We start from the raw sequence: 27,936 nt of genomic DNA, 5'->3' as shown, positions 1-27,936 counted from the left end.
GTTGGTGTTTTCTAAGTTGTTTTTTATTTGTTGTTACAATTCTGAGTCTATCTTATGTCCAACATTACATTTAAATGTAAGCTCACAGCTTCTCAGCTTCTATAAATTTGCAAAATCATTTCACAATAATTCATCGACGCAATGCTTACGAGTTGATTTAAGAGTATTTATAAAAATCATGCAACGTCTTCACTGTTTGTTTCACTCTTTTATTTTTTTTTTTTGTAAAAATTTCTAATTTTTTCTCATTCAAATAAAAAAAAGAAAACTTATTAACTATGACAGGGTCTAAATTCACAATGCATTTGGTGCAGTGCAGTGATAGTAGTTAATATTATATTTAAGTTTTTAATTTATTACTGTTTTATTATTATTTCAACACGCAAACTTATCATAAAGTTCTCTCATTTGAAGCAGAAGAAAACGGAAAACATATAATATTTATTACACAGGGGTGCCAGGGGTATAGGTATATGCGGGGTACAACAACTGTTTGGACACTTACAAAATCGTGTTCGAGGACAATTATTACAGAACAAATTTACAATTAATTAAAAAAATAAATGCCTGCAATGGTTGTGCAAAGGTCTTAATTTCTTTTTGCTTGTGGGAAATTAATGTTTCGTTAAATTTAAATTTTCGAATTTTTATTAGCTCGAATTTGGTTAGAAGATTTTTGGTTAGAAGATTTTGTGTTAGTGCTAGCGGTTTAATTTTGTTTTGTGGTAGTGTAGTCATCTCCCTCTATACTTATATGCATATTTAAACCCAATGCATAAATGCAAATGGGTCTTGAAGATTTTGTTGTTTGTTTTTTATTTTTATTATCGCTTTTGTCTCTGTCCCTCCCACTCGTTACAAAAATTACAAATTAATTGTGTGTGTCTCTCTCTCTCTCTTTTCCTTAAAAATGTCTCTGTCTAAACATGTTTTTTCGGTGTTCATTGCACTACGGTTGTTTGCATTTAAGGAATTTCGATTGACAGTGTTTTTTATTTTTACTTTTTTTTAGTTTGTCTCGTTAAGTTGTCTAGTTTCAGCAAATGTGATTGTTTCGCTGTTAGGTCGCTCACTCTCTCTCTCTTACTTTTTTATGTTATATCTAATGTAATGCCTCTCTCTCTTAGTCTGTAATTTTGTAAAATTTCGGCAATTTTTATTTTCAACTCATTTTATTTAAATTTTTTTATTTGAACGTTCCTATTTCGTTCCGAAAACCAATTTCGTTTGCGTAAGCACGCAGCTGTTTTTTGTTTTTGTTACTTGTTTGTGTTTTCCGCGTTTGTCCAGTGCTTCTAGATTTTCCTTCCTTTTTTAAGAGCATTTTCGGACAAATTTCACTGCGTTGTTTTGAGGTTAAGCAACTCAACTTTTGGTGCTCTTGCCAACTCCCTTTCCGCCTGGTGCGGTTGCGTCAGCTCCTTTGCCCTCGATGTTGGCCAACGCTGTTTCGGACATTTTCTTGTACTTGCCAGCCAATTCGGGTAAATCGTAGGCGATCGCCACATCTAATTTAGTGATGGGACAGCCGCGGAAGTAGGTGCACGTCTCTGAAAGCTTTTTGAACTCGTACAGCGGATTAAGGCGGAAGAAGTCACGATAGACTTCAGGATCTGGCAAATCGTACCGTGAAATGTTCGTCAGCGTCGATAGACCCTCGTAAATGTGGTAGTTCTGAGGGTGATTAATAATTTCGTCAGCGATCCGTTTCTTATTGCCGAAGAGGGTCTTGTGGTTGTAGTAGGTGTTGAGATAGCAATCCACCATTTTGGCGTGATTGCGGACGCGCACCTAAAAGAAGGGTGTGATGAGTATTGAGAAATACATGAAGGCAAAACTATATATTAGTTTTCGTTAATGCTTAGCATACTTTTAGGAGGGCATATCTTGAGTCAAATAATCATTTTACATTAATCGCAAAAGTATACTTCGAGAAAACAGTATTTCCTTTTCATGACAACTAAGCCTACTTTTAGGAGCGCATGTCTTGGGTCCAGTAATATTTTTGTCTTAGCCAACTACTACTTACAGCGAAACGACGCGCACTAGCGATTTTATGTTCAATCCTCTTGTCGACAGCGGTGCGTAAATCACGCAGGAATGCGCGTTCCTGCGCCAAGAGCAGACGTGCCGGTGCTCCCTCTTGGTAGGGATGCGACCACAATGATGTTGTATACACAAGCGGTGGCTGTGCTGAGGACATCAATGGGGAGATGTTCCAAATGAGAGCGCTCTGTACGCGTAAAAGCTCCTCTGGCTTGACGGTGTCGGCTTTGTTCAAAACGATGCGCGTTTGATATTCACGTCCCTTAAGTTGATCTAGTATAGCCTCGGTCTCGGGGCCAACATCAAGTTTGGCAGGGTCGTAGACGAGGAAAATTATATCAGCACGATCGATAAACCACTGGCAGGCGTCATTGAAGGGGAAGAGACGAGATACCTGTTTACGTACCTCCAAAATGCCAGGAATCTCAACGATGTTGACCTGTAACGATCATTTTTACAATGCAATGAAAAGATTGTGGAAAAAGTGTGTAAAAAGCTAGCAGCAGACGGCCTAAATACTCGCATAGTAAAGTTAAATTCTTTATAGAATATATTTCATATTTCTAAAATATTGATTTTACATGGGGCTAAATTCATTATTCCTTTCAGCTCAGCGTGCGCTAGAGGACAAATAATGAGGTATTGCCTGTCCTCAGGTCCGCCTGTCGGAGGACGAGGTGGTTCAATAGGAATGCGTTCGGGCTCCTTTTTGTGTTAGCTGTCTAGGCTTTAGAGACTAAAATGGCCAGATCGGATCTTAAAATATCTTTTCCTTACTCTATCAAAACTGCTGTATTCGTACAGTATTCGTGGGTGGATACGAGGGGTGCCTTTTACATGTCGGGATTTAGCAACCCTGGTGTTGCAATCTGGCAACTGACAGCTGTATCGCAAAGTTTGACATGTTTTGGCTTTTACGTACTCAGAACGTTTTGAAATACCAGCGCTATTTGAGTTGTTTACAGTAACTTAAAAGATTCATCTCGGTCCAAAAATGGAATTAAATCGTGAACATTTTCGTGCGATTATTTTTTACAACTTTCGACGTCGATTAACTCAGCAACATTGCATGGATGAACTTAATTCATTTTTTGGCGATGAAGCTCCATCAAGGACCAGTGTTTATCGATGGTATGGTGAATTCAATCGTGGTCATAGTTCACTCCAAGACGAATTTCGTGAAGGTCGTCCAAAATCAGTTGTTGTTCCGAAAACCATTGATGCTGTGCGCGAACTGATATTGCAAGATCGTCATGTGACCTATCGTGAGATTGAGACAATCTTAGGCATTAGCGGGACCAGCATACATTCAATATTGCATAAACATTTGACTGTCAAAAAAATTTGTTCGCGTTGGATCCCACACAATTTGTCAATCGCTCAAAAAAGGCTCGTGGCGATTGGTCGAAGGAAATGCTCAAAAAATACGATCGCGAGGCTTCGAAACACGTTTATGACATCGTGACAGGTGATGAATCATGGATTTACGCGTATGAGCCCGAAAGTAAACAGCAGTCGACTGTATGGCTGTTTCAAGATGAGCCAAATCCAACAAAAGTTGTTCGCGCACGAAGCACTTCCCAGCAAATGGTCGCCTGTTGCAACGCAGAACAGTAAATTCTGAGTGGTACACAACCATTTGTTTGCCAGTTGTCTTCCAAGAAATTAGGAAAACCAATCGCCAATCGCCAAAGACGGATCGCTCTTCACCAGGACAATGCGAGCTCTCACATATCGGCTCAATCAACTGCATTTTTGAGCACCCAAAACTTCGAATTAATGGGTCATCCGCCGTATAGTCCTGACTTGGCACCGAATGACTTCTTTTTATTCCCGTACGTAAAAAACAAACTAAGAGGTCAACGTTTTTCGACACCTGAAGAAGCGGTTGCGGCATTCAGAATGCATGTTTTGGAGGTACCTCATTCAGAGTGGCAAAAGTGCTTCGACAATTGGTTCAAACACATGCAAAAGTGTATTGATCTTCATGGAGAATATTTGAAAAACAATAAAGTGATTTTCGATGATTAAAATCTGTTTTTGTTCTCTAATCCCGACATATAAAAGGCACCCCAATATCGCCTCACCCTTAATTGTTAATAGATATTATGTCAACTAGTGACTGCTGTCTGCACTCGTATTCAGTGACTCAATAAAGAACTCGGACACACATGGCAAACAGCTTCAAATTCAAAACTTTTGTAAGAAATGCAAAATAAATATTTTTATTTCTACATTTTTCAATTGGGTATCCAAATAAGATTTTTAAAATAGTAATAATAATTTACAAATCCATAAGCTCCTTGTATTAAAAAATTTAACATGCAGCATTCGCAAAATTGGCGTCAAAAAAGAAGTCGGACATCTGGCATTATTGCGATTGTTTGACACTTTAAAAGGAGAATGCCACAATTAATTTGCTCTCGGAAGAACAGTGCAAGAAAAGAACCGTAATAAATTAAAATAAAATTTCAGTGTCGTTTTATGGATTAAAAGTTCAAATTATAAACATGGGTAGACAGCGTGGACAAAGTTCAATTGATGTCAGAAATTAGTCATCATGAAAAGGGTAAAACCATTCGGGAAATCGCAGAAATAGTGGATAGATCCCGTTCGACTGTATACGACGTGATAAAACGTTTCAAAGAAACAAAATGGATGGAAAACAAAAAGAAATAGGGACGACCAAAACCATTTTCGGATGCAGATGAACGGTGGAAAGTGCAAGGAATTAAGAAAAATCCAAATTTGAGCGCTCCTAAGGTCGCAATAGAAGTCGCCCAACACCTTAATATTAACTGCAACCCCGAAAGTATACGTATACGAATAATTATAATGGAAGAGTTGCACGAAAACAACCTTTCATCAACGAGATTAACCGACAAAGCATCATAGGGATATGAATTTCGAGTTCTGGAAGCACTTTTTATGTGCAGATGAAAGCAAGTTTAACATATTTAGGTCAGATGGACAATCACATGTGTGGAGAAGACCTAATGAAGAGTTGCTGGAAAAAAACTTACGTCCGACAGTTAAACATGGGGGTGGTGGTATGAGTTTGTATGCCGCTGCTGGTACTGGAAATTTGTGCCTCATTAAGGGCAATATGGACCACAAACAATACCTAACAATTATGAAAGAAAATTTGGTCCAAAGTGCTGAAAAGTTGGGAATTAAGGACAATTTCCAGTACTATGAAGACAACGATCCCAAGCATAAGGCACTTGGTGTCCGTCTATGGCTTATGTACAACTGCGCTAAAGTACTTGAAACACCTCCACAATCTCCAGAAATCAATGTAATTGAACATCTGTGGGTTCATTTGGAAAACCAACTGAAAAAGCTGGTTATTAGAAACAAGAAACACCTAGAAGATGCTATTAAAGAACAGTGGGGGAAAATAGACCCTTTAACATGCAAGAAGCTGGTCTAATCCATGCCGAGAAGACTGAATGCTGTGAGAAGGAATAAAGGCTTGCCGACTAAATATTAATTATATTGTTTTTTTCTTAAATATGATTTGATTCACTCTACTTTATATAAATGTCCGAGTTTTTTTGTCATGTATTTTGCTATGTATAGGGTGATCAATTAAGAGGAGTTTTTTTCATTTGCGTTTTTTTACAGATCGCGCGCGAATTGTAACAAACTGCCATCGTGGATTTGTTGAACAGCGTTTGGCATTTCATCATGGAAAGACTCACACCGCAACAACGTCTACAAATTGTTCAACTGTATTATGAAAATCAGCGTTCTGTGACAAGCCACTTGCCATACAGCTCGTGAAAGAATGACTTTATTGAGAAGTCATTTCGGAGAGCAGCTGATTTCACGTTTAGGACCTGTGAGTTGGCCACCAAGATCTTGTGATATCACACCTTTGGACTTTTTTCTTTGGGGATTCGTGAAGTCCAAGGTCTATGCTGATAAACCAGCTACGATTGAAGCTCTGGAAGCCAACATTACGACATACCAGTCGAAATGCTGGAACGAGTGATTGAAAATTGGACCTTCAGAATGGACCACCTTATGCGTAGTTGCGGCCAACATTTGAATGAAGTCATATTCAAAAAGTAAATGTCAAAGAATGTCCTTTCAAATGATAAATAAAGGTTTTGAACATAATTTACATTTTTGTTTTTTTTTTAACTATTGAAAAAAGCACCTCATGATTGATCACCCTATATTTGTATTTTGTATTTTCTATGTACGAATGAGTTGAATTTTGTTTATGTTTTTTGTTGTTTTGAAAAATACGCTTGAAGAACGAAAAAAATGTGACACATAAACGCATTAGATTTGCATTTTAAAACTTATTTTTTTATTTAAAACCATAGCACTTGGGTTTCCGAGTTCTTTATTGAGCCACCGTAAATATTTTAACATTAATATTTGTGTAGAAGATACACATTAATAATAAATATTTAGCATGCCTTTGCATACATTTTGTTGGTTTATGAATAGGTATTTTCACCGACATTTAAACGGCGATCAGCAGATTCGCAGTGACAGCTTCTAGAATTTCGACATTAATCTTAAACAAATTCTGAACCAAATGCTATTTACTTAAACAGTGAGACCGAGTAAATAAAGTTCTACTACGACGTGCTTATTTAGAGCTCATTTCCTTTAATATCGAATTCATCTAAAAGCAATAAATTTAGCCAAGAGCTTTGAAATTTCGAAATCATCTATGCATCTCATCACATGCAGGCCGCGTCGTCAAGTTAATGCACTTTTGCATTTATTTATGCCAAATATTTGAAAGTGTATCTATCTAAGCGACGTTGGCGTTAGGTGCAGCGTAAATTAATTTGATTTGTTTACTTTCTCAAAATAGACTTCTCCCATGCTGCAACGTCTATAAACGGCATACATACAAACGTATGTATGGGTGTATGAGCAAATGCATGCAACTGCATACAGACTCATCCTCAGAGAAGTATGAATGCTCCTTGAGCGAGACACAACATTTTTTAGTAATTTTAGTTAGCTGCTAGAGTTTTTACGCTCTGTTGTTGAGTTTTGAGTCGGTCGGACCGGTCGAGTGAAATTTGTGATGAGTTAATGTACTTACATATGCATGTATTACTCAAAGATTAACGGATTTTCAAAGATGTTCTCCTACAATTTCCTACACTCATCATTTTGTGAATAAACTGGGTGAATTGAGCAAGGCAAAATCACCGAGCGACTGTAGAGCCAACAACAGTAGGCGGTTCTGTCCCTCATTATTTAACATATCCACGTACATACATACATACCAACTTGTTCACCTATATACTATAGATACATGTGTATATGCACATTGAACGTGACGTGCAATGACATTTACATTAATATACATACATATATATATGTATGTATGTATGTGCGTGTATAGGCGTTACATTAAATTTAGCTTGTATTTTTCACTGTGAAAATGATTCTAAAAATATTTATATTTATTAAACAAAAAGAAGTAGCATATCTCCCTCTCTCATTCTCGCTCTCTCAACAGACACTGTTACAACGTAAACAAATTACGCTCGCATCTTTGACTCTTTAAAAATATTTGCGTTATTAATATAATTTTGTTGCCAATAAATTGGTAGTTAAGACCATTCCGAGGTCGTCACAATGCAACTTATTAATATATGCGTATGTATGTATATATTTTCGTTGACATTAACGTCACTGTCGCACTTATTTTTATACACACTGCGTGTTTAGTGCCATTTTCCCCTCTCTGAATTTCATCCTTTCCCCCACTTACCTTTTCTAACAATTTGTTCGGCATTTTCAGCCCTCTCAGTCGATCTTCCAAGCCTTGACCGAATTTCTGCAAGCCGGAAAATGTGTAGTCAGCGGCAAGTTGCGTACCATCCAGTACCTCCGTCTCATTGCCCCAGGTAAGGATGTTGAAGTAGGCTGGTGATGGTTCTGCGCCTGCAAAGAAATAATGAATTATTTAAGAATAAGTAAGGAAGGGTAAATTTGATCCGGATCAATTTCTAAACACCTGCGCACTTTTTAGGAGCCTTTAAATTGGGCTGGCTGTTTTTTTGGAATCAAACAAGCCAACAGACAATGATAGTTATAACTTGTACCATCAGGCGGACGGTTTTTTTTATTGAAAATTGAGAATTATATGGTGGATGGGCGTGGTTATTGCCCAAATTTGCTCCTTTTCAATACCAAGCTACCTTGGACAAAGAGTAAAATATGTACTGAGTTTCATTGCTCGAGTTTTCGTTTTATACGGTAATCCTATGCTGTGGTGAGCTTAACTTCCAGCTAACACACAGAAGTACCTGCAACGCTTCAGGCTGCGTGAGTCGTCTTTATGCCCAGAATGCCATGGAGGGGAAGACGCAAGGCATGTCTTTATCGTATGCCAACGATTTGCGACTAGCAGACGTGATTTAGCCGCATTATCAGAACACCCGATAATACCAGAAAACATAGTCAACGTCATGATGACGTCGAAGTGTGCTTGGGAGAAGATTTCGTCAGCACCCTACAAGATAGCTGACTATCATACAATCACTCATATTATCATCACTATCCTCATCCAACTACACATTTTTGTTCTAGCCATGGGAAAGTTCTGATAGTTTCCCCTTGTCGGTGTGATATTCTATCTCTCTTTTACCAATAGCAATTTCTTATAACTGAAAAATATATCTACTATGCTCTAAACTACTAATTTTCGTCATCAAAAAGTAATCAGCACAAACTCCTCAATAACTTCTCATTTTCGTTAAAAGCACGCAGGTTAGCGGCAGCTAAACAGACAATATATACATATATATATATTATATATATAATTGGCGCGTACACCCTTTTTGGGGTTATGGCCGAGCTCCTCCTCTTATTTGTGGCGTGCGTCTTGATGTTGTTCCACAAACGGAGGGACCTACAGTTTCAAGCCGACTCCAGATATTTTTATGAGGAGCTTTTTCATGGGAGAAATACACTCGGAGGTTTGCCATTGCCAGCCTAGGGGCGACTGCTATTAAAAAAATGTTTTTCTTAATTTTGGTGTTTCACCGAGATTCGAACCTACATACGTTCGCTCTGTGAATTTCGTATGGTAGTCACGCACCAACCCATTCGGCTACGGCGGCCGCCGCTTGAAAAGAAGCAGACTTCTAAGTTGAAGTGAGGCAAGTACGGTGGGCAGGTCCAATTGTGGTGATTTCCTTGTGAAATAGACAAAACTGTGGAAGATTAAAGTACATGCAACTTTTGGCGGACTGCTTGAGAATAGTAATTGAAATATAGCCTTAAACTCAACCGCCTCCCGACGAATTACTTAATAGTAGTACCGGGAGGGGATCGGTACATACACGCCTCCTACCGTCCTACCGTAAGTTCGAGTTATAGTCCCACACTGAGAGGGAGAGGCTTTCGATGCTTCCTCCTCGTTAAAAAAAAAATCTATATCGGTTCCCGGCGCAAAACAAATATATACTCACAAATATACGTATTTTGAAGCTGATCTGTGCTTGTGAACATACGAGTTTACATACCTGATCTCAGCGAGTTGGGCGTATATTCATTGCCGGTTAGGTAGTTGATGATAGTTGATTTGCCACCCGACCATGGGCCCATGAACAATACCAAAGGCTTTGAGAAAATTTCTGGATCACTAAAGTGGCGATTACTCAAGTCGCGATATTTGTATAGGGTCTCCAGTGGTTTAATGGCGCTCTCGTAGATGCGCTTAATGTCGCGCAAGATAATCTCGGCCACATTGTCCACAGCCTTCTCGCGTGCATTGAATTCGTCGTTCAGCTGCAGCAGCTCGGTAATGTGGTCGCGATTGCGCAAATGGGCGGGTATTACGCCCTCCTACAAAGTACAAAATAAACATAGTATAAATAACATTAGTCAACTGGATTTAATAGTATTTTCATCTTCACTAAAAAGCTCTCGGCGTGCTACCTGCAATTATCTTAAATAACTTTCCTCACTTACCCACAACAACTCATCTTCGGGCTTGGTATCTTCTTCCTTGTCACTGTCTTCACCATCATCGTCATCGTGCTCGTTTGGTATACCATCGCCATCTCTGTCTGTGTCACGTTCGTTTGGTATACCATCACCATCGATATCGTCGTCTTGATGATCCGGCACGCCATCACCATCTTTATCAGTATCCTGATGATCTGGTATACCATCACCATCAATATCGCCAGCTCTTTCCTTGCTGGTTTCGTCTTGCTCTTCGCCAGCTTCCACGGTGGCAGGTTCTGCACCAACATCACGTTTTTGCCGTTTCGCCGCCTCTTCTGCCTCCAGACTATCTTCGTCATGAACGTTGGGCACGCCGTCACCATCGACATCACGGTCGTGTACGTTCGGTATGCCATCTCCGTCCATATCTTCGTCTACCTCGTTTGGCTTAAGGTCACCGTCAATGTCGCTATCATCATCATTGGGAATACCATCGCCATCAATATCCAAACTCTTGGGTTCCTCGTCATTGGGCATGCCATCTCCATCAACATCGTGATCTCGCTCATTGGGAATACCATCACCGTCAATATCAACATCGTCCTTGTTAAGTACGCCATCACCGTCAATGTCTTTATCCGCCTCGTTGGGCTCACCATCGCCGTCAATGTCATTATCCTGTTCATTGGCCACGCCATCACCATCAATATCGTCGTCGCTTTCATTTTTAATGCCATCACCATCAATGTCTTCGTCACTTTCATTTGGTACGCCATCGCCATCAATGTCTGTGTCATCTTCGTTGGATACACCATCGCCGTCGATATCATCGTCATCCTTGTTTGGTACGCCATCACCGTCCAAGTCGTCATCCTCATCATTAGGTATGCCATCACCGTCGATATCATTATCTTCATCATTTGGTATACCATCACCATCGATATCATCATCTTTTTCATTGGGAATACCATCGCCATCGATATCATTGTCTTGGTCATTCGGTATGCCATCACCATCAATATCATTGTCTTGATCATTCGGTATGCCATCGCCATCTATATCGTCATCTTCGCTATTGGGTATACCATCACCATCGATATCATTATCTTGATCGTTGGGTATGCCGTCACCATCGATATCATCGTCCTGATCATTCGGTATGCCATCACCGTCAATGTCATCATCTTCTTCATTGGGTATGCCATCACCATCTAGATCATTATCGTTGGCATTACTGACGCCATCGCCATCAATATCCTTATCGACAACATTCGGCACACCATCACCGTCAAGATCATGATCGATCACATTTGGTACTCCATCACCGTCGATGTCGCGATCATCAATATTCAACACACCATCACCGTCCATATCGGGATCGCGAACGTTTGGTATAACATCACCATCGATATCATCGTCCTCTTCATTCAAAAGACCATCCCCATCCATGTCTTCATCTTGTTCATTGGGTTTATTATCACCATCAATATCGGTATCATCTTCATTCGGTATACCATCACCATCAGTATCGGTTGGCTTCTCATCATCTTCATCAGAATCGGCATCGGTTACCTCGACAGTCTCTTTTTCGTCGCCAGCCGGTTGATCGGATTGCATTTCGCCAGAATCTGTGCCGTTGTCGTCAGGCTGATCGTGTTCATTGTTCGTTGTGGCTTCGATAGAAATCGTGTCGGTACTAAGGATATCACCTGCCTCTGGTAGAATGGAAATTGAGTAGAAAATATACATTAATAACGGCATTCCTTCTATGAATATTCTTAGCAATACTGGCTGTAACTGTTTTATTTATGCGACCATTTCAGTGAAATCTTATAAATAAGTGGCGCGTATATCCACTGTTGGTAATTCGCAGAGTTTCTTGATGTCGTTCCACAAATGGAGGGATATACAATTTTATGCGAACTCCGAACGGCAAATGGTTTTTTATGAGGAGCTTTTTCATGTCAGAAATACACTCGGATGTTAGCCATTTCTTGCCGAGGGACGACTGCTATTAGAAAAAAACGTTTCTATCATTGGGTGTTTCATGCTCTCTGTGGGTTTTGAACCTGAGCTCTAACGAATGGTAGTCACGCACAAAGCCGTTTGACTACTGTTTGGCCTCCGTTTAACTAATTGATGGTAAATTTCATCCCTTCGCGGATTTACGTCGGCCTTTCGTCTCGGATTTGAGTTGCCTTCTGTTCAAGCTTTTTTGCGGTTAAGAGGTTTCTAAGAAAGCCTATTCATAGGTATTCCCTAAGGCCGCAGAAGTTTGAGCGTGGCTACGATTTGGTAGGTGCATGATTCCATGGACATACCACATCAAATGAACGAAAAGTTATTTTCTACTCAGCCTTCTAAGGGGACATCGAGAAAATCTGCGCCTTACGAAATTCTATATTACGAATCTATCTTTGTATGTTTAGATTCATTTTCAGCAATGCCTTTTCTGTCTTGTAAAATAGACATTTAATATATTTCTAGCATGGAATATCTGCTGGATAGACCTCTGACGGTAATGGGCGTAAGTGGGTTTTGTAAGATCTTAAATAACTGGTCGAAATTTGTCATATATGCCTAAGGTGAGGATGAAAGACCTCTTTTTCCAAACGGTGCTCCAAAGCGAGATATACAAAAGTAATTCTTAAAGCCATAAACTACTTGAGTGCGATAGGGAAGGTGTTAATAGGCAGCAGTTTACATGCTTGAAGCGAGAGCAAGGCAGGCTTGTATTTGTTTGGCATCGCATATTAACTAAGTGCCATTATGACTTCTTAGCTTAGGATAGGTTATACTGGCTAGCTGAAGCCACGCAGAGACCATTTTGGTTCACAGCGATACCAAATCAGAGCCCTTGTTTTTTTTAGCGCAAATATGCATCACTCAAGATGCGCTTTCTGTTCGCGAATTATAGGAGCCGCTCAAGCTCCAGTTCAAGGATAGATTCTAGTCTTTCAAGACTGAGAGCTCCCAGGTAGCATAGTCTAGTTTTCGAGAGAGCCGGACAAATGCTCCAGGGCTTCTCTTGTACCCAGCTCATTACTTTTCCTGCAATCATCGTGAAGAGTTAGTTACAGCTACTTAGGGAGTATGTTCTTTTGGGTTCATAACCAGTCATAGCTCACTTCTACGGGTATCGAAACCAGCATCAGTTGTAAATCTCGGCTATCAGAGGATCTAGCCAGGTATCTGCTCTCATTGAACAGATGCAAGTGGGGCAAACTTGATAATTTTTTATGGTTTGAATATCTATACAATAATTCTTTCCATAGTAAATAATTCTTAGTAATCGAGCCGATAAACTTTTCATAACTTTATATTGCCCTTTGAGTCTCCTTATTTTCTCAACTAACTGAGAACAATCACTTTCCTAGTTCGGAAACTAGGACAGGCCTGACTTTTACCTGATAACTGACTAGCATCTCAGCTGTATGAGTACTGCGCATTTTACATCAGAGTTACATATGGAAAAGTGGCTCGGTAAAACAGTGTCGCATGCGTGAATAATTCAACAAAAAGCTGTCAAATAGTATTTTGTAGAGTATGTGGAAAATCATTACAGTAATGCAATAAAATTATTGGAAGATCATTGAAATAGGTACATTGAAGTTGAGCGAGATTATATGGAATAAAAAAAATTAACTTTAATTTGCTTGTTTTTCTTACGTTTCGGTTCTTTAATTTAACAAGTGGTTGTGAAAATATTGTTAATGTTTTTACCGGTGTGATAAAGCGTGCGTAATGTAAGAAGTGAGGCTGACCCTTTACCTACCCATATCCACATATGGCACTCGATTAATGGCGTATACCAACCCCATCAACAAAATTGGTTTTTGCCACCTTTATGGCTTTTGGCATTTGGATGTACGGTGTGGAACCACCCAACATTTTGACAAAGTTTCGAATGAATGGCTGACAATTAAAGATTCGGCGCCTTGAAGCCTTCATTGTGATTGTTGATTTGCGTTGGCACGCACTTTTCACATGAAAAGTTGAAAAGTTAAAACTTTTCACTTAGTTATCCTAAATTATTACCCAATACATGACATATTTGACAAGTTTTATGGCCACGAAATAGCAAATCGGAAAATGAAAAGTAACTTAGTCGCTTGGGTCGTATGAGTACATTTAATACACAAACAAACATACATACACATGTACATATATACATATATGAACAGACAAAAGTACTTACGTACATGCAAACGAAAATTATGGTAATTTGTATTTTTTATGTATTTTTAAACGTATTACTGAGGAGCTTAAGTGTACTTTTGGTTGAATGCCAAAAAGGAGAGGGTACAAAAACAGGTGCTCGCATTAGTTTAAAATGGAAATGGAAAAAGTCAAATACTAATATTTGTGAATGTAAAATCTTGCATGGAGGCCAAAATGAATGAGAAATGAATGCATATTCACAGAATTTCTGAGGGTCATTTGAGTCTCACCGGACACGAGTTTCATATACATACATATATAATATATTTTGTATTTATGTACTTATGCATATATGTATGTTTGTATGTTGCACGCTCAAGTATAGTGCGCTGCTCTTCTCACATTTCTATGCGTCAATAGTTGTTGTCACAGTGTCAATATTGAGCGACAATTCATGGAGACTTACCCTGTAGAACCGGAAGTGAGATCTCCAAATGCGAGTAATACAAACAAATATATACCTACAACTCCCTTTGACATGATTGCGGGGCAAATTTGTTGGTTTTCTACTCACTTATTACTCGTTACGGAACAAAGGAGAGATTTTACAAAATGGAAAATAAGAGAGTGCTTGTTTAGACATGATTTTAGGGGAGAGCCTGCTTTAAAGGCTTCAAAAAATCGATTTTTTTTTTTTTGCATAAATGTCTACCCAAACTATCCAAGAATGTGTCCTCAAAATTTCAGAAGCAAATTCAAAATATTTTCGGAGTTACAGAAGAAATTGTGAGCAAATGTCGAGCAGGTATACGAGTGGCTGGATCGCTCGAAGTGCGATTTCTCGGTTTTTTATTTTTACGATTTTTCCTAATTGGCGGGAAAGATAGGGAAAAAGTTAAACGTCCTATCGAAACGAGATAGCAGTGATTGTACTCGGACTTAAATTCATTTCTAGTTGAACCTAAAAAACCTTAAGAAAGTTATGGTTAACCCACTTTTTAAACAATCTAAATTGAATTTGTTTTTCCAAAAAATTGATTTCTTTTTTTAATTAGCGAAAAATTGTTGAATTTCTCACTTTTTGTTTAATTTTCTTGGTTTAACTAGCTATACTATACTAAAATAAAAAATTTTTTGGGTTTTTGGTTTCAGATGGAAATTGCGACCTGCATCTTTCCCGCCGCACGACACATGCACACTCGAGGCGCCTCGGGAAAATGCTTGTACCAGGCATAATATGACATATATTTTAATAAAAAAATTTGAGAGGACTGTTGAAATATATAAGAATAAAACCTGAAAGTTTCGTTTCAATCGAATATTTCTTTCCTTCCCAAAAAAATCCACGAAAAAATCGATTTTTTTAAGCCTCTAAAGCAGGATCGCCCCTTCACTATTACTCGTTACGGAACAAAGGAGAGATCTTACAAAATGAATAATAAAAGAACGGTTGTTTAGACGGGAGTTTAAATCAATAAACGGAGTTTTTTGGTTTTATACTCTATTATTTCTCATTTTGGAACAGGAAAGGGGATCGCATTAAATATTAAATATTTTTCATTTGGTGATAAAAAAACAATTTTTCTCAGTTGCTTTGAAAGATGACAATACTTTTGAAACCTACGAAAAATGCTTCAGCCAGCTAGCTTTGTACAAACAAATAGCCCTGTTTCATTGCAAAAATCGTATATCGAAAGCTTAGATTGGTTGATTTAACAAATACAATTAAGGCAGTAGTCTTTGAACAGTAAAAACAGTGATTCAAAAGTTTTTTTTTATTTTTACTTTAAGAGATTTTCAATGAGATTCGCTATGTGATCTTCTCCTTACAATAGTTGTCTAAAGCGCATCTCGGAAGACCGATTGCCAATCATAGAAAAATGCTACTCTTAGCTTATTTATACCACCTTGATCAAAAAGTTCGCGGTATAAGATCCAGTTGGGCAGACCAACTAATTTTAGGTCTGTTTTTTTTTTTGCTAGATAGCCACATCTGTGATTAACATCCTCCGAAATAGGCATTTCATAGCCATTGCTTGACATTTGTAAAATGTACACCGTCTTGAGTAAATCTACCTCTGCACGTGTTTTCGATTTTTTTTAAGTTTTAAAAAGGCATTTGAATTTGCAACAACGAGTAAACAACAACGGTGTACAAATTTTAGAAATGTTGGCAAACTCTTTCGGTAATGATACTCTAAAGAAAAGAGCCGTTTACGAGTGGCATGGACGCTGGGTGACTGAAGAGATTGGAAGACGGCAGGGCGTCGACATCGGAAACAGATGAAAACATCAAAAAAGTAATCAATAACCGCATATTAAGCATCAGATAGCTGGCAGAAGACTTCAACATTGCTTATGGATCCGTTCAGGACATTGCAGTTAATGATTCGGGTATGTCATGCGAAAAAGGGACCGTGTTGATATCGCCAAGGACTTAATTTCCAAGGCTGAACATCCATCATTACTGGAGACGAGACGTAGGTTTATGAGTAAAACACGCAATACAGATATCAGACAATTGAATGAGAGTTCCATATGAACCTATAAAAAAAAAACGTCGTTTTCAGTCAAAACAGAAAGTGATGCTCACGGTTTTTATGGACTACGACGCTATTGCATGCCCCGAAGTTTTGACGGAAGGTCAGACTCTAAGTCAGAGGTAAATAAGGAAATAGTCCTTTGGGCGTTATGAGATGTTTACCTTACTGATCAAGGTGGTATTTGAGCTGCTTTAAGGTTCGCGTTGTGACGAAAATTTACCCTACCTCTGGAATGTCAAAGCACTTAAAGCCAACTTTCTTTAAAATCCTGTAAAACAAACAACGATCTTATTGAGCCATTTCGATTGTTGTGCCAAGGTTATAACGCCCATTGCAGCACTTTTTATATATTGGACCCGCTTTTCATCATTAAGAAAACGATAGCCTGAGCCTGGCGTCATGCGCGCTTTGTGTCAGTAAGAGAAGAGCCATCGGTACTAAAATTACTAGAAATTTGTAGTCGCTTATTACTTGTTTAGGATGTGGGCGGTATAATTCTTGCTCCATCTGGAGGTAACGTGGATTTCTTTTTTACTCATTTTTTAATATTCCTTTAAGAGTTAAAACGGATTTCTTCATTATTCCCCCATACATAGAAAATGGCATACTAACAAAAGTTCGATAATTTTATTTTTTATTAATTTTTTAATTTGGTATTTTTTTATTTATTAGAATTTTTTTTTAAATTTTACTCAAAACACAAATTAATGGTGATTATTTGGAGAAGGTAAAAAATAAAGAAGATAAAAAATAAAAAAAAATATTTCCTTTTTTCAATTCAATTTACCGAACTTTTGTTAGTCCCCGCGTACATACAAATATAGGAAGCAAGGGAGTACTCCATGGATACTACAGAGATGTTACTAAATTCTACTGGGTCTGGGTAAATTTAACCCTAGACGACACTTTTTCGACATCGAACGGATGACGCGCTTTTTTAAGTTTAAGCTGGCCGAAGAAAGGGTTTATTTATTCATTTAATTTCTAAGCTAAAAAATTAATATAAAAGCTGAAAAATAACAGCTAAATGTAAAAAGGTATTTATTTAAAGGTTAAAAAACCAAGTTTATTTTACTTCGGAAGCACTGCACTTCAAATTAAAAGAGGCGTCATCGGACCGCCGGCGCATCTTCGCATTAAAAAAATGTCATCTAGGGTTAAGAACACATAAAAAAATACATACATATATACATATGCACGCACATACGCGCACGCATAATCGCACTTACCTACTTCGTCGCTTGGTTCACCTGTTTTCAGTTCGTTTATCGCCTTTTCAATATAGGGACGGCATTGGGCTTCGCTAGGTCCAACATTGGAGTCATCGCCACTGACTAACGCACCTAAAAGTTAAAAAATTATTTAAAAAAACATAAATTATTATTTAATACATTTTTTTATTTGAAAATTAGCCTTGCATTTTTATTTTTGTATGCATTTGTTTGCTTGTTTGTTTTTGTCTGCATTTGGTTCAATTCATTAATTAACGCCAACAAATGCAATTTGTGTTTGCTTGCTGAATATTGTTATCGTTGTTGTTGCATATTATTTTATTACAGTTTGTGCTGGTTGCGCTGAAATTTTCCTCGTTGACATTTGCGTTGCTTTTCGCATTTCGCTTGTTGCTTGTTGCTTGTCGCTGTGCTGCGTTTTTGTTACGCAAACTTGACATTAATTTATTTAATTACCGATTAATATAAAGAAATGTATTTTTAAAAATTTCTACACTCGTGGCCGAAGCACCGTAGCACTGCTGCCTTGCAGCAATTCTCCCTTGGCCTTTTTCTTTCGTTTTAGCATTTCGTTTTGAGTCTATTGCTGGCTTAGTGCCCAGATGTTTTTCGCAATGCTCGCACACGCAAACGCACCGCCATACACACATTCACACCAAGCAGCCGTACTGATACGTACATACATACATACATATGAATATGCTTTTTCTAATTCTTCATACTTTTCCACACACCTCAAATGTATTTTCGCTGTCGCACACTTTTCATTAATCTCAATTTGCTTTTAGTTTTGGTTCGCCACTCGGCACTGCGGTGCCAAAGCCATCGCCTCGCCTCGCCTCCATTTTGTTCATACTCGCCCACTCATATCCAGCATCAAAGCGCTACTTTCACGGTCACCAAGGGATAAACACATTTGCTCTGTGAATGTTCTTAGCAAATTATCAGATGAATTGATGTTTATGATCGTTTTATGAGTTCATGAATTCACAGCTTCCTTCTACAATTAGAAACTGATTTTATTGGGGCAAAATGATAAACACATCTCTCTCGTAAACATATGTGTGTATGTGTGTATGCGTGTATGTGTATGCATATGGAATATTTATATTCATCAGTTACTTATCGTCCGGTCAAGGCCTCCATACACCCCATGTGGGCGTTTCATACAATATCATACACGTGCCCCGCTGTTCCGCTATTCCGCCCCAAAGGCCCCGAAATGAGCTTTTCGTTCATTGCTTTCGAAATGTGAGAGGTGCGGACAAATGTGAGAAAAATTGTTTCGTGCTAAAGCTAATGGGACTTTCTTTGTTGCTTTTAAAAATAAAATAATTTCAGCTTGCCATAGGTCAATAAGAAAAATTTTTGGGGACAAAGTAAATCATGCAATGGGACTTTCAGTTTTTGCGGATTAAGTAGGTGAGTTGGAGTGGTTGCCATGGTGTGAAAAGACAATTCTAATTTGTTTCAAGTATGAGATTGGAGTGAGAGGCTTGAGACTTCCACATTGAAACGACCATTAAGTTTCGAGAAATTGAAAATTATAATAGGACAATTCACAAATAAGTGCAAATGACCTTGCATCAGTACATTTGCAAATTATAGCGTATAAATATTGGGTATGGGAATAAGTTTCCGTTCTTTCTTAGCCAAAGTTACGAATTATTTAAACAATTAAATAATATATGACATTATGTGATGTATGTGCCACTGGAAGCTACAACTGTATTCCATGTTTCGGGCAACATACGGATTCCTCTGACGAAAAATTCGAGTTCTTTTGATTTGATCCATTTATTGAGGCAGTTTGCGATGCTCTCGTAAGAAGTGAACCGCTCTCCAATAAGGGCTGACTGCATTGATCGGAACAGATGGTAACCGCAGGTGCAGTGTCTGGGGGATACGGCGGGTGGGGCAAGATTTCCCAATTGAGTCCCTCTAAATTTTTATGGACCGATTTAGCAACGTGTGACCTGGCGTTGTCATACAGCAAAATCAGTTTGCAACAGTTTGTCATGTTTACCCTCCCATTCCGGCCGCTTGTTTTTGAGAGTTCGATTCAAACGCATTAGCTGTAGTCGGTAACGATCGCCAGTGATGGTGATAAAAAGGGATCTTTACGCTTCAAACGAATGTCAACTACTCCGATCGAGACCTCACATATAAACCTTCATATCAGCAAATTACCAGTATATTACTAGGTCGAACACAAAAATAGTGTCAGCAGCGACACTTCGTTTACGAGGGCGGAAATTTATTCCCATACCCAATATACCAATGGTATACGAGGGTTGTTTGGAAAAAAAATGTGTAGTAAAAATTATTTAATTGTTTGGGTTACATTTCTTCATTTACATAGTTTCCTTTAAGTTAGGTTAGGTATAACTGGCTGATCTGAAGAGAGCTCACATAGACCACAAGGGTCCGCAGTGTTACCGTTGTTGTCGGAGTCGCGTTAAACATAGTTCGTTAGTTGTCTTGTCGAGTTTTAATAACAGTTTCAACTTTTTTTCCAAGGTGAAAAGTGTACCGATCACAGACAGTTGTAACGAGTTCTGGTTAAAGCAGGACAGTGGCAAAGGAGGTGTTCTAAAGTACCGCTTTCTTCTTCGCATAAGTTGCACACGTCGTTCTGGACCAATCCCATTTTAGCTGTGTGATATGGAGTGAGGTGATAAGAACAGACTCATAAAGCCGAGAAGCATTTCCTTTAGGCTTATACACTTGGTCCAACGCTGTTCTTGTTTGAATTATTGAAAAATATCCCTGAAAACCTATCTGCATTAATTTTGCGAAGACAACTGCTGGGTCATGAGCTGGTGCGTTGTCGCAATGGAATATCAAAATCACTCGACTTATTCGATTCAATCGACTACCAAGCACAAAGAAATATACCGATCTGGCTGAATCTTGCTATATATTCGTCGAAGCGGCGCTACTAACTAAACATAACCTCGATACCCACCGGTAGTGATATCTCTTCTACTTTGCATGGACTTTTCAAATGTACTCTCGCGCATTTAGTTGTTGTCAGGCTTAGGTCTCATTCGTCATCATGCAGTCATTAAATGAAAGAAATAAAAAATATCGAAAAGTTAGGTTAGGTTATGTTGTAGCGCTTGTCTTCTATGGGACACACTCAGATTCATAACGCCGCATGGGTGAACTTGTCCTTATATTTCCTTAAACCCAAGTGTACTTTTCAAAAATTTTATAAAATTCCTGATTTCCACAGTAGTGAAATCTTCAATGCATTAAAAATTGCCTACCTAAAGTGGCCTACCTACCTATTAGGCAGTGCTTCATTATAACTGAAATCAGTGTACGAAGATTGTGCTTATTTTGACTTGGCAGAGATTCTATGCGTTTAGCATTGAAAGCCGGCCCCAATTGTCGGACGATTCTGCAGGGAGTTCGTTACGCCAATATTCATAGCTTACAAGTCTGTAAGGGTAAAATTCTGCCATTGGCTGTGCACTTATCAGTCAATTTGGTGCTAAGTATCGCTAGTTTAATGGCCAGGAACTCTTGTTATCTTATGTGAAGGGACTCAGCCGCCTCGTTAAGAGATGTGCGGCGTTTCGTGGCTATTAAAAATGTTAGAAATTTTAAGCGTTTTCGTCACATTCTGCTTTTCTTTCTTAAACAAAAATAAAGATGAATACAATACAGGCTACTAGGACTACTCAAGAACATAATTTAGTTTCTGCAATAGAAAGAGTAGAAAAAGGGTGCTCTTCTTTTACTTCCGAAAATATTGGTATTGAAGATAAACATAGCGCCGGTTGAGCAATCACTAAAACGAGTCAAATGAAATCAAGCCAAATTTAAGAAAAATGACACGACCTTACTACTGATAACCAACTGAATATATCAAATCAGAAAAGAGTTTTTAAGCAATAAGAAAAGAAAGTATCCCCTTCCAATACTTGATTTGCGGGTGGCACATACATTAGCAGTGATAAATTTATTGAATCGAGTTTCCCTCTGAAAACTACAGAGGGGGATATTTGAGCACAAGCAAGTGGTATCTGAAAATATCCTCCAGTTTGGGAGAACGAATATTTCTTATTCTCAGGACATCGGAGCCTAAAATTCGTAGGGTAGGAAAATGATCAGTGCTATTCGCCTCCTCTAAGCAGGGCAGTCAAATCACCTCCTCAATGATTCCAATGGTGGTTATATGCCGACCCTAGATTAGGTTGAGTTCTGTAATAATACCGACCACCAACCGAACATCTTTTCTGCAAAGCTTTAGAAGAAAGTTCGAAGAATACAATTACTGGTGATAGAAAACGGATCAGGTTTGAAAATAACGTACGAAAAAGAGATCGAGCGATTTGAAACTTCTCGAAAGGTAGCAAAGCCAGATTGACGTACAGAAAGCAAGGAACATATAAATATATAAAGCAGAAATTTCAGTCGATTTCTGTAGCAAATCTCACAAAAAAATTTCACCAGATCAAAAACCAATCAAAACGAGATGTGTGGAGAAATTTATTACCACAAATGAGTTAAGGTGACACAGCTGCTTCTCGTCTTCATACTTTCTTTGAAGGACGGCAATATGTGGAATGGGAAGGAGCTCTTACCGCCTGACCAAACGAAATACCCGAAATTATATCCACAGGAAGGGCGAAATTGTATCACCAGTGTTTAAATGTCAGGCCACTTACATCTTAGATGAGCAGCGGAAAATGCTTGTAGAGAGTGCCGTCTAGTCTTATGTTTGGCGAAATACGAGCAAAGAAGCTTACACAAATTGAGACATCGCTGCTCGGCCGTCAGAGAAATTTGACTTAATTAGCAGTGGAGCGGACGGAATTATAGAGCTTTTTTATATTTTTTACTTACTAACAACTTTTCTATTTTCTTTCTATTATTTTTTCTGCTAGCGTCCTTGTTCACATTAACCTCAAATAACCAAATTTTTCCTGTTGTTTTTGTTTTGTTTTGTTTTTTAATCTTTGCTATTTTAACATTTTCTTCTTAGTTCTCACACGCACTTAATCTAACTACAACCACGTCACGACAAAATTGTGCTACTTTTCAAACTTCAGCCTGTGCAATCATGAATTCTATCATTTTTGTTATAGACTTGACTTTAAAACCTCCGAGCAAGAAGTAAATTTGAATGCAATCCAACAAAACCAATACCTACGACTAATTGGAAGAGCGTGGGAATGATTGTGATGAGCGCACTGCTGGTACGTTCCGTTCCATAGTATCGTAGATGGCTCTTTCATCGTGTCAGATGATACGGGCGTACGTTTACTTTGGTGAGTGAGAGCACCATAAAATTTGTTTATCTACCGCAAAAACAGTAAAATATCAGCTATCAAACTGAGACTATGTTGCTTATATGTATATGAGAAAAGCAGCGCAACCCTTCTCATGACTGAACAACAACTGATTGGAAGAGCGTAACAATAAATGTGAAATGAGCGGACACAATTCCGCTGTTAAGCTCTCTACGACGTACCAGCCTCTCACAATTTTGCTTCGGATAGCCAAATCTTGTATTCTATCATTCTTGGGTGGACCAAAGCACATTGCACGGATAGCAACAACACGAGAAATGTATTTTGTTTTTGCCTTTCGCCTCTAGAATGTGAAAATCTATAAACAGAGTAGCCTAAAGAAGTTTTAGAAACTAAAATAAATAGAAGAACATCAAAATTGTGAACCCTGCTGCTGCTACTTGCTTAATGAGGCTTAAAGTTTTGCAAGTTTTGCGTTTATGTGCTTTTTAAAGAGAAAAATTCTCTCTGAGAGTGGGTACTGAAAAATACTCAGAAATTCAGTTATTCAATTCAATAAGAAGAATCAGATTGAAAAACCAGTGGACAGAACTATGATCGAAACCACATACATTGAAAATATGGGAAGATATCAATACTTTTAGTTTTTTCAAATTAGTAAAGCAATTCTTAAGCGGTTATCGCAGGAATCAAGAATAAGAAGAATATATGGCTTAGCACATAAAACCGTAGCATGCCTGTAATTCACAAGCACATTTTAAATTAAGAAGAGGATTTTGGTGTTCGAAATTTGAATTGCTGCTTAACTTAATAGTATTCAGACTAAAAGTTACTTATACGCAATGTCAGCCGTCCTACGTCAATCATAATCATATTTGACACTTGTGAGCTAGACAGTTCCAATATTTAAACAGACAAGCAATGCAGCGCGTAAAATTGAAAATATAGATTTTCACAATTTAAGATCTTTTTTGTTTTTGTTTTATTTAGTAACCAAGTTATTCAACAGCAAAATTCGTTGGTTAATGTCTGCTTATGTTTGTCACGATGCGAGTTTTGTAATATAGAAAAACATCAGAACTTACTACCCATACAACTTAGTTGGTTATTTACCTTCCCTATTTTTAAAACGAAAAAATCCGCACTGTGTTTTGCAACTGACTATAGAGAGACTCGATAAAGAAGCAAATCGAATGGGTCTGGCCTTGAACTAGGGCAAGACGAAGTACCGCCTGTCATCAAATAAATATTCAGTGCACTCGGGCACTCACGCCACGTTGACTGGTATGATTTTCAAATAGTAATAGGCTTTGTGTTTTTAGAAACCGGAGTTAACACCGATTATGAATCTTAGCCTTAAAGTCCAACGGGAATCTCTCTTGCCAACAAGTGCTACTTTGGACTAAGTAAGCAATTGAGAAGTAAAGTAAACTCTCGATGAACAGAACTAACACTTTATAAGGCTCTTATCATTCCAAGACAATATCCGATGAGGCGTCCCTTGCAGTGTTTGAGGGAAAGATTTTGTGGAAGATTTGTGTACTTTCGCATTTTGGTGACGGCGAATAAAGATCCAGCGATTCTGTTGGCTAGTGCATGTGGTCCGGCTGATAGTAACAGAGGAAGAGGAAGCCTTCTCTGCGAGATCAGGTGGAGAAGGACTTGGATTTACTTTGTGTTTTCAACTGGCGCCGATTAGCGCGAGAAAGAAATGACTGGTGGCTTTATTAAACTCGGCCAAAATCGCTTAAGAGTTATCGCGTCGATCAAGAAGAATAGCAGGAAAATAGTTTAACATGTATCCAAACAGAAGAAACGTTGACCAAAAGTTGTTTTTTAAATAATTTCTCAGATAGTCGGAAATGTAAATTTGCCTCTCCTTTGTCAAACTGTTTTCGTTTAAATAGTAATTCATAAAAATTATGAGGTTGAGATGACCGACTAACCAAATAGTGGATTTATAGAAGATACAAAAGCAACTTTTTTAGGTAATTTGCAGGAAATCGGACTTAATGATTATGATTATTGGCCACTGTAGCCAGAAGGGTTTGTGTGTGAGTACCATTTTGTACGGCACAGATTCGGGAACCCAATGTGAGAATAAAACAGCAAATGATATAAATGGTTCCTTCTAATAGCGGTTGCCCCTCGACAGGAAATGGCGAATCTCCGAGTGCATTTCTGCTATGAAAAAGCTCCTCATTTGCCATTCGGAGTCGGCTTAAACTTTCGGTCTCTCCATTTGTGGAACAACATCTGGAGGCACACCACAAATAGCAGGAGGAGCTAGGCCAAACACCTAACAGAAGTGTTCACGCCAATTATTTTTTTATTTTATATATCGTATATTTTTTTCAGGAGTAACCTTACCCCCTTTTAAAGTTTTGACTAAAGAACTAGCGGCCAATTCTGCATGTAGACTTATCTACAAAAACGTGTTGCGACACTCTTCCTCTTTTTATGATGACCTTTTCTTTTTATTCTAATTGTTTTTGATTCAATAAAAAAGAAAACGGAAAAATGTTGATAATAAAGGAGTTAGGAAAAAACAAAGGTTAAAGGAAAAACAAATTGTTTGTACCCAATTTTTTGTGCGCAATGTAATTTACTTCTTCAATTACCCGAGCTGCCTATCCTATCTGTGTTGAGTGTCCTACCGATTTATGCAGCCTCTGGGGGCAAATGATTTTTATAAGAAGCTTTTCGAAGCAGAAATGCACTCGGAGGTTTGCCACTAGCTGCTGTATCTTAGCTGTGTAGTTACACTTGAAAGTGTACAACAAAAATGAACAGTAGTAGTTCCATAGCTAAAATGAAGTGATTACAAAAAACGAACGGTGTGTGCTGGAAGCTTTTATCGACGACTTCTGCATTGTAAACGCATCGCTCTGCTGCAGGCTGGCCTGGCCCACATCGCTGCCAACCACTGTCGCTATGCTGATTTATTATTTTTCATTTAAGGTCCCTCTTTACATTTCATCTTCTGTTATTTTACATGTACGCGAGTTATTATCTCAGCTTCCTGTTGGGTTTTCGAAAATTATCTTTCGCTACACGCCGCCGCTTTTTGCTGTAGGCTTTTCACCAAATACATACATACATATGTACGTATGGCTGTGTGGCTTTGTGAATGTGAGTAACTCAACTCGACAAGTAGCAGCCTTTACGGTAGTATATCCCTCAGTCACACTCGAAACAGTCGACAGATATGAGTACACTCAGAAACCGCGAGCACATCACCCAACGAAGCACACGAACAGCAGAGTTGAATGCGAGCGCGAATCGCGACACAGAAGCCCGAACACCGAAAATATTTTTAAAATATTATATTTTCAACTAATTTTCAAAACAACAGCAACACTAGCAAAAATAATTTAAAAAAATTGCATAATAAATCGCGACGACTACTTTCACTCGGCGTTGTTGTTGGTCTTATGTTATTATAATTGCTATTTTTGCTGTTTATTCTTTGTTTTTGTTGGTGCTCAGCCTTCGTTTTATACGCGCTGACGGTGGTAACGGCAGCGTTGATGGACGAGGGCGACGCTGTTTCGGCGGTTAGCAGCACAACGTACACGGCCAATTTCATTGTTGTTATTGTTTTTGCTGTTGCTGTTGCTTTTAGCTAGGGTATTGCGAGTTAAAGGCGTTCAATTTCAGCGACAGCGACAAAATCTTGTGTGTTGGCCTTTGCCTATATAAAATATTATATAATTTTTTCTGTTGGACTTTTGCGATATTTCGTAAAATTTTCACTACACTTTCGATGTGAGAAAATATTTTTATTTTTAACTCAGCACGAAAATTCCTTTTGCGTCAATAATATTTTTATTAGAAGAGTCCTTAATGTCTTTTGTATATGCAACAACAATTATAACCACATGCGAGCAATTTAAAATATGTTTGAGGCCAATCACCTACCATTAAATGAGACGGCCGACAGGATTAGTCCGATAAGGACCAAAAATGTAAACCGCCCCATGATAAACCGAAAATTCCTTTTTGTTCAATATTCCTCTCCAGGTGTTGTGAATTTCGTTAGTACTTAAGCCACTTCATAAATTTAGATTTTTTTACTATTCAAATTTGTTATGTTGAAAAAATTATTATGTACTGCGCCCTCGTATTCTGCATCAATATAAAACTTTAATTTATATTTCGTCGTGAAATGCACTGCAATAAAAAATTCATTGGACCAAACTGTAATTCATTAATAACTGCTGAGCTTTTAAAAATTACAAAGACAAAAACCAAAAAAAAAAAACTGGATAAAATTTAGCACACAAAGCACAAATTTAAAAATCGTTCATCCGTTGCCGTGTCAGGTCGTTCGCTAGTATTCGTTTAAAAAATTCGTTTCGTAAAAATATTTCTGCGCCCGAGTGACACTTGAATATTTTATTTTTAATTTTTATTGAATTTTCTGTGTTTTCCTCTTAGCAGGACATCCGTTGCTTGGGTAATCCTTTGTGTCCCTTTCAACGAATGCCAACTAATTAATTCTATTTGTTTGTTTTATGTGTATTTAAATGCTTTTTTTTTAATAATTTTTTTCGCGTATCGTAAAGTTAAAAATATGCACCAAAAATATTTAATATAGATATATATATATAATATATATAAGTATGAAATTTGTTACAAAAAAATCTTATTTCAGAAAAATATATATTTTAATACGAGTACGAGTATACGAGTCGGTCGATCTCTCCCGGTCTAAAACCAATTCGTAACATAGCAATGAGATCTCAC

At 38.1% G+C, this 27,936-nt stretch overlaps 1 protein-coding gene across 6 annotated transcripts; it reads right to left on the bottom strand.

Moving 5' to 3' along the window:
- Position 1: 1 nt before the first annotated feature.
- On the bottom strand, positions 2–27,936 carry LOC129242495 (serine-aspartate repeat-containing protein F). Of its 6 annotated transcripts, none has more exons than XM_054879208.1 (8): positions 27,871–27,936; positions 27,109–27,360; positions 17,921–18,034; positions 10,009–11,702; positions 9,561–9,882; positions 7,802–7,974; positions 2,030–2,485; positions 2–1,791 (listed from the first exon to the last, which is right to left on the bottom strand). In XM_054879208.1, the coding sequence occupies exons 2-8, from the start codon at positions 27,167–27,169 to the stop codon at positions 1,366–1,368; spliced, it is 3,246 nt and encodes a 1,081-aa protein (XP_054735183.1). In that variant the 5' UTR covers positions 27,170–27,360; positions 27,871–27,936; the 3' UTR covers positions 2–1,365. The 6 variants fall into 6 exon arrangements, with proteins under 6 accessions (XP_054735183.1, XP_054735166.1, XP_054735174.1 ...); XM_054879191.1 differs by having other exon boundaries at positions 27,865–27,929; XM_054879199.1 differs by having other exon boundaries at positions 27,109–27,387; positions 27,871–27,915.

Source organism: Anastrepha obliqua, chromosome 1 (genome assembly GCF_027943255.1).
Source record: "Anastrepha obliqua isolate idAnaObli1 chromosome 1, idAnaObli1_1.0, whole genome shotgun sequence".
NCBI classification, from domain to species: domain Eukaryota; kingdom Metazoa; phylum Arthropoda; class Insecta; order Diptera; family Tephritidae; genus Anastrepha; species Anastrepha obliqua.
This window is presented reverse-complemented; position numbering and strand designations above follow the sequence as displayed.

What these genes read in the sequence shown, in the direction of transcription:
- LOC129242495 (XM_054879208.1), bottom strand. Translation starts at nt 27,169, where the DNA reads ATGGGGCGGTTTACATTTTTGGTCCTTATCGGACTAATCCTGTCGGCC. An exon ending in GTCGGCCGTCTCATTTAATG is followed by an intron (nt 18,035 to 27,108) that starts GTAGGTGATTGG and finishes TTTAACTTTTAG; the next exon opens with GTGCGTTAGTCAGTGGCGAT. An exon ending in GCCCAACTCGCTGAGATCAG is followed by an intron (nt 7,975 to 9,560) that starts GTATGTAAACTC and finishes ATTTCTTTGCAG; the next exon opens with GCGCAGAACCATCACCAGCC.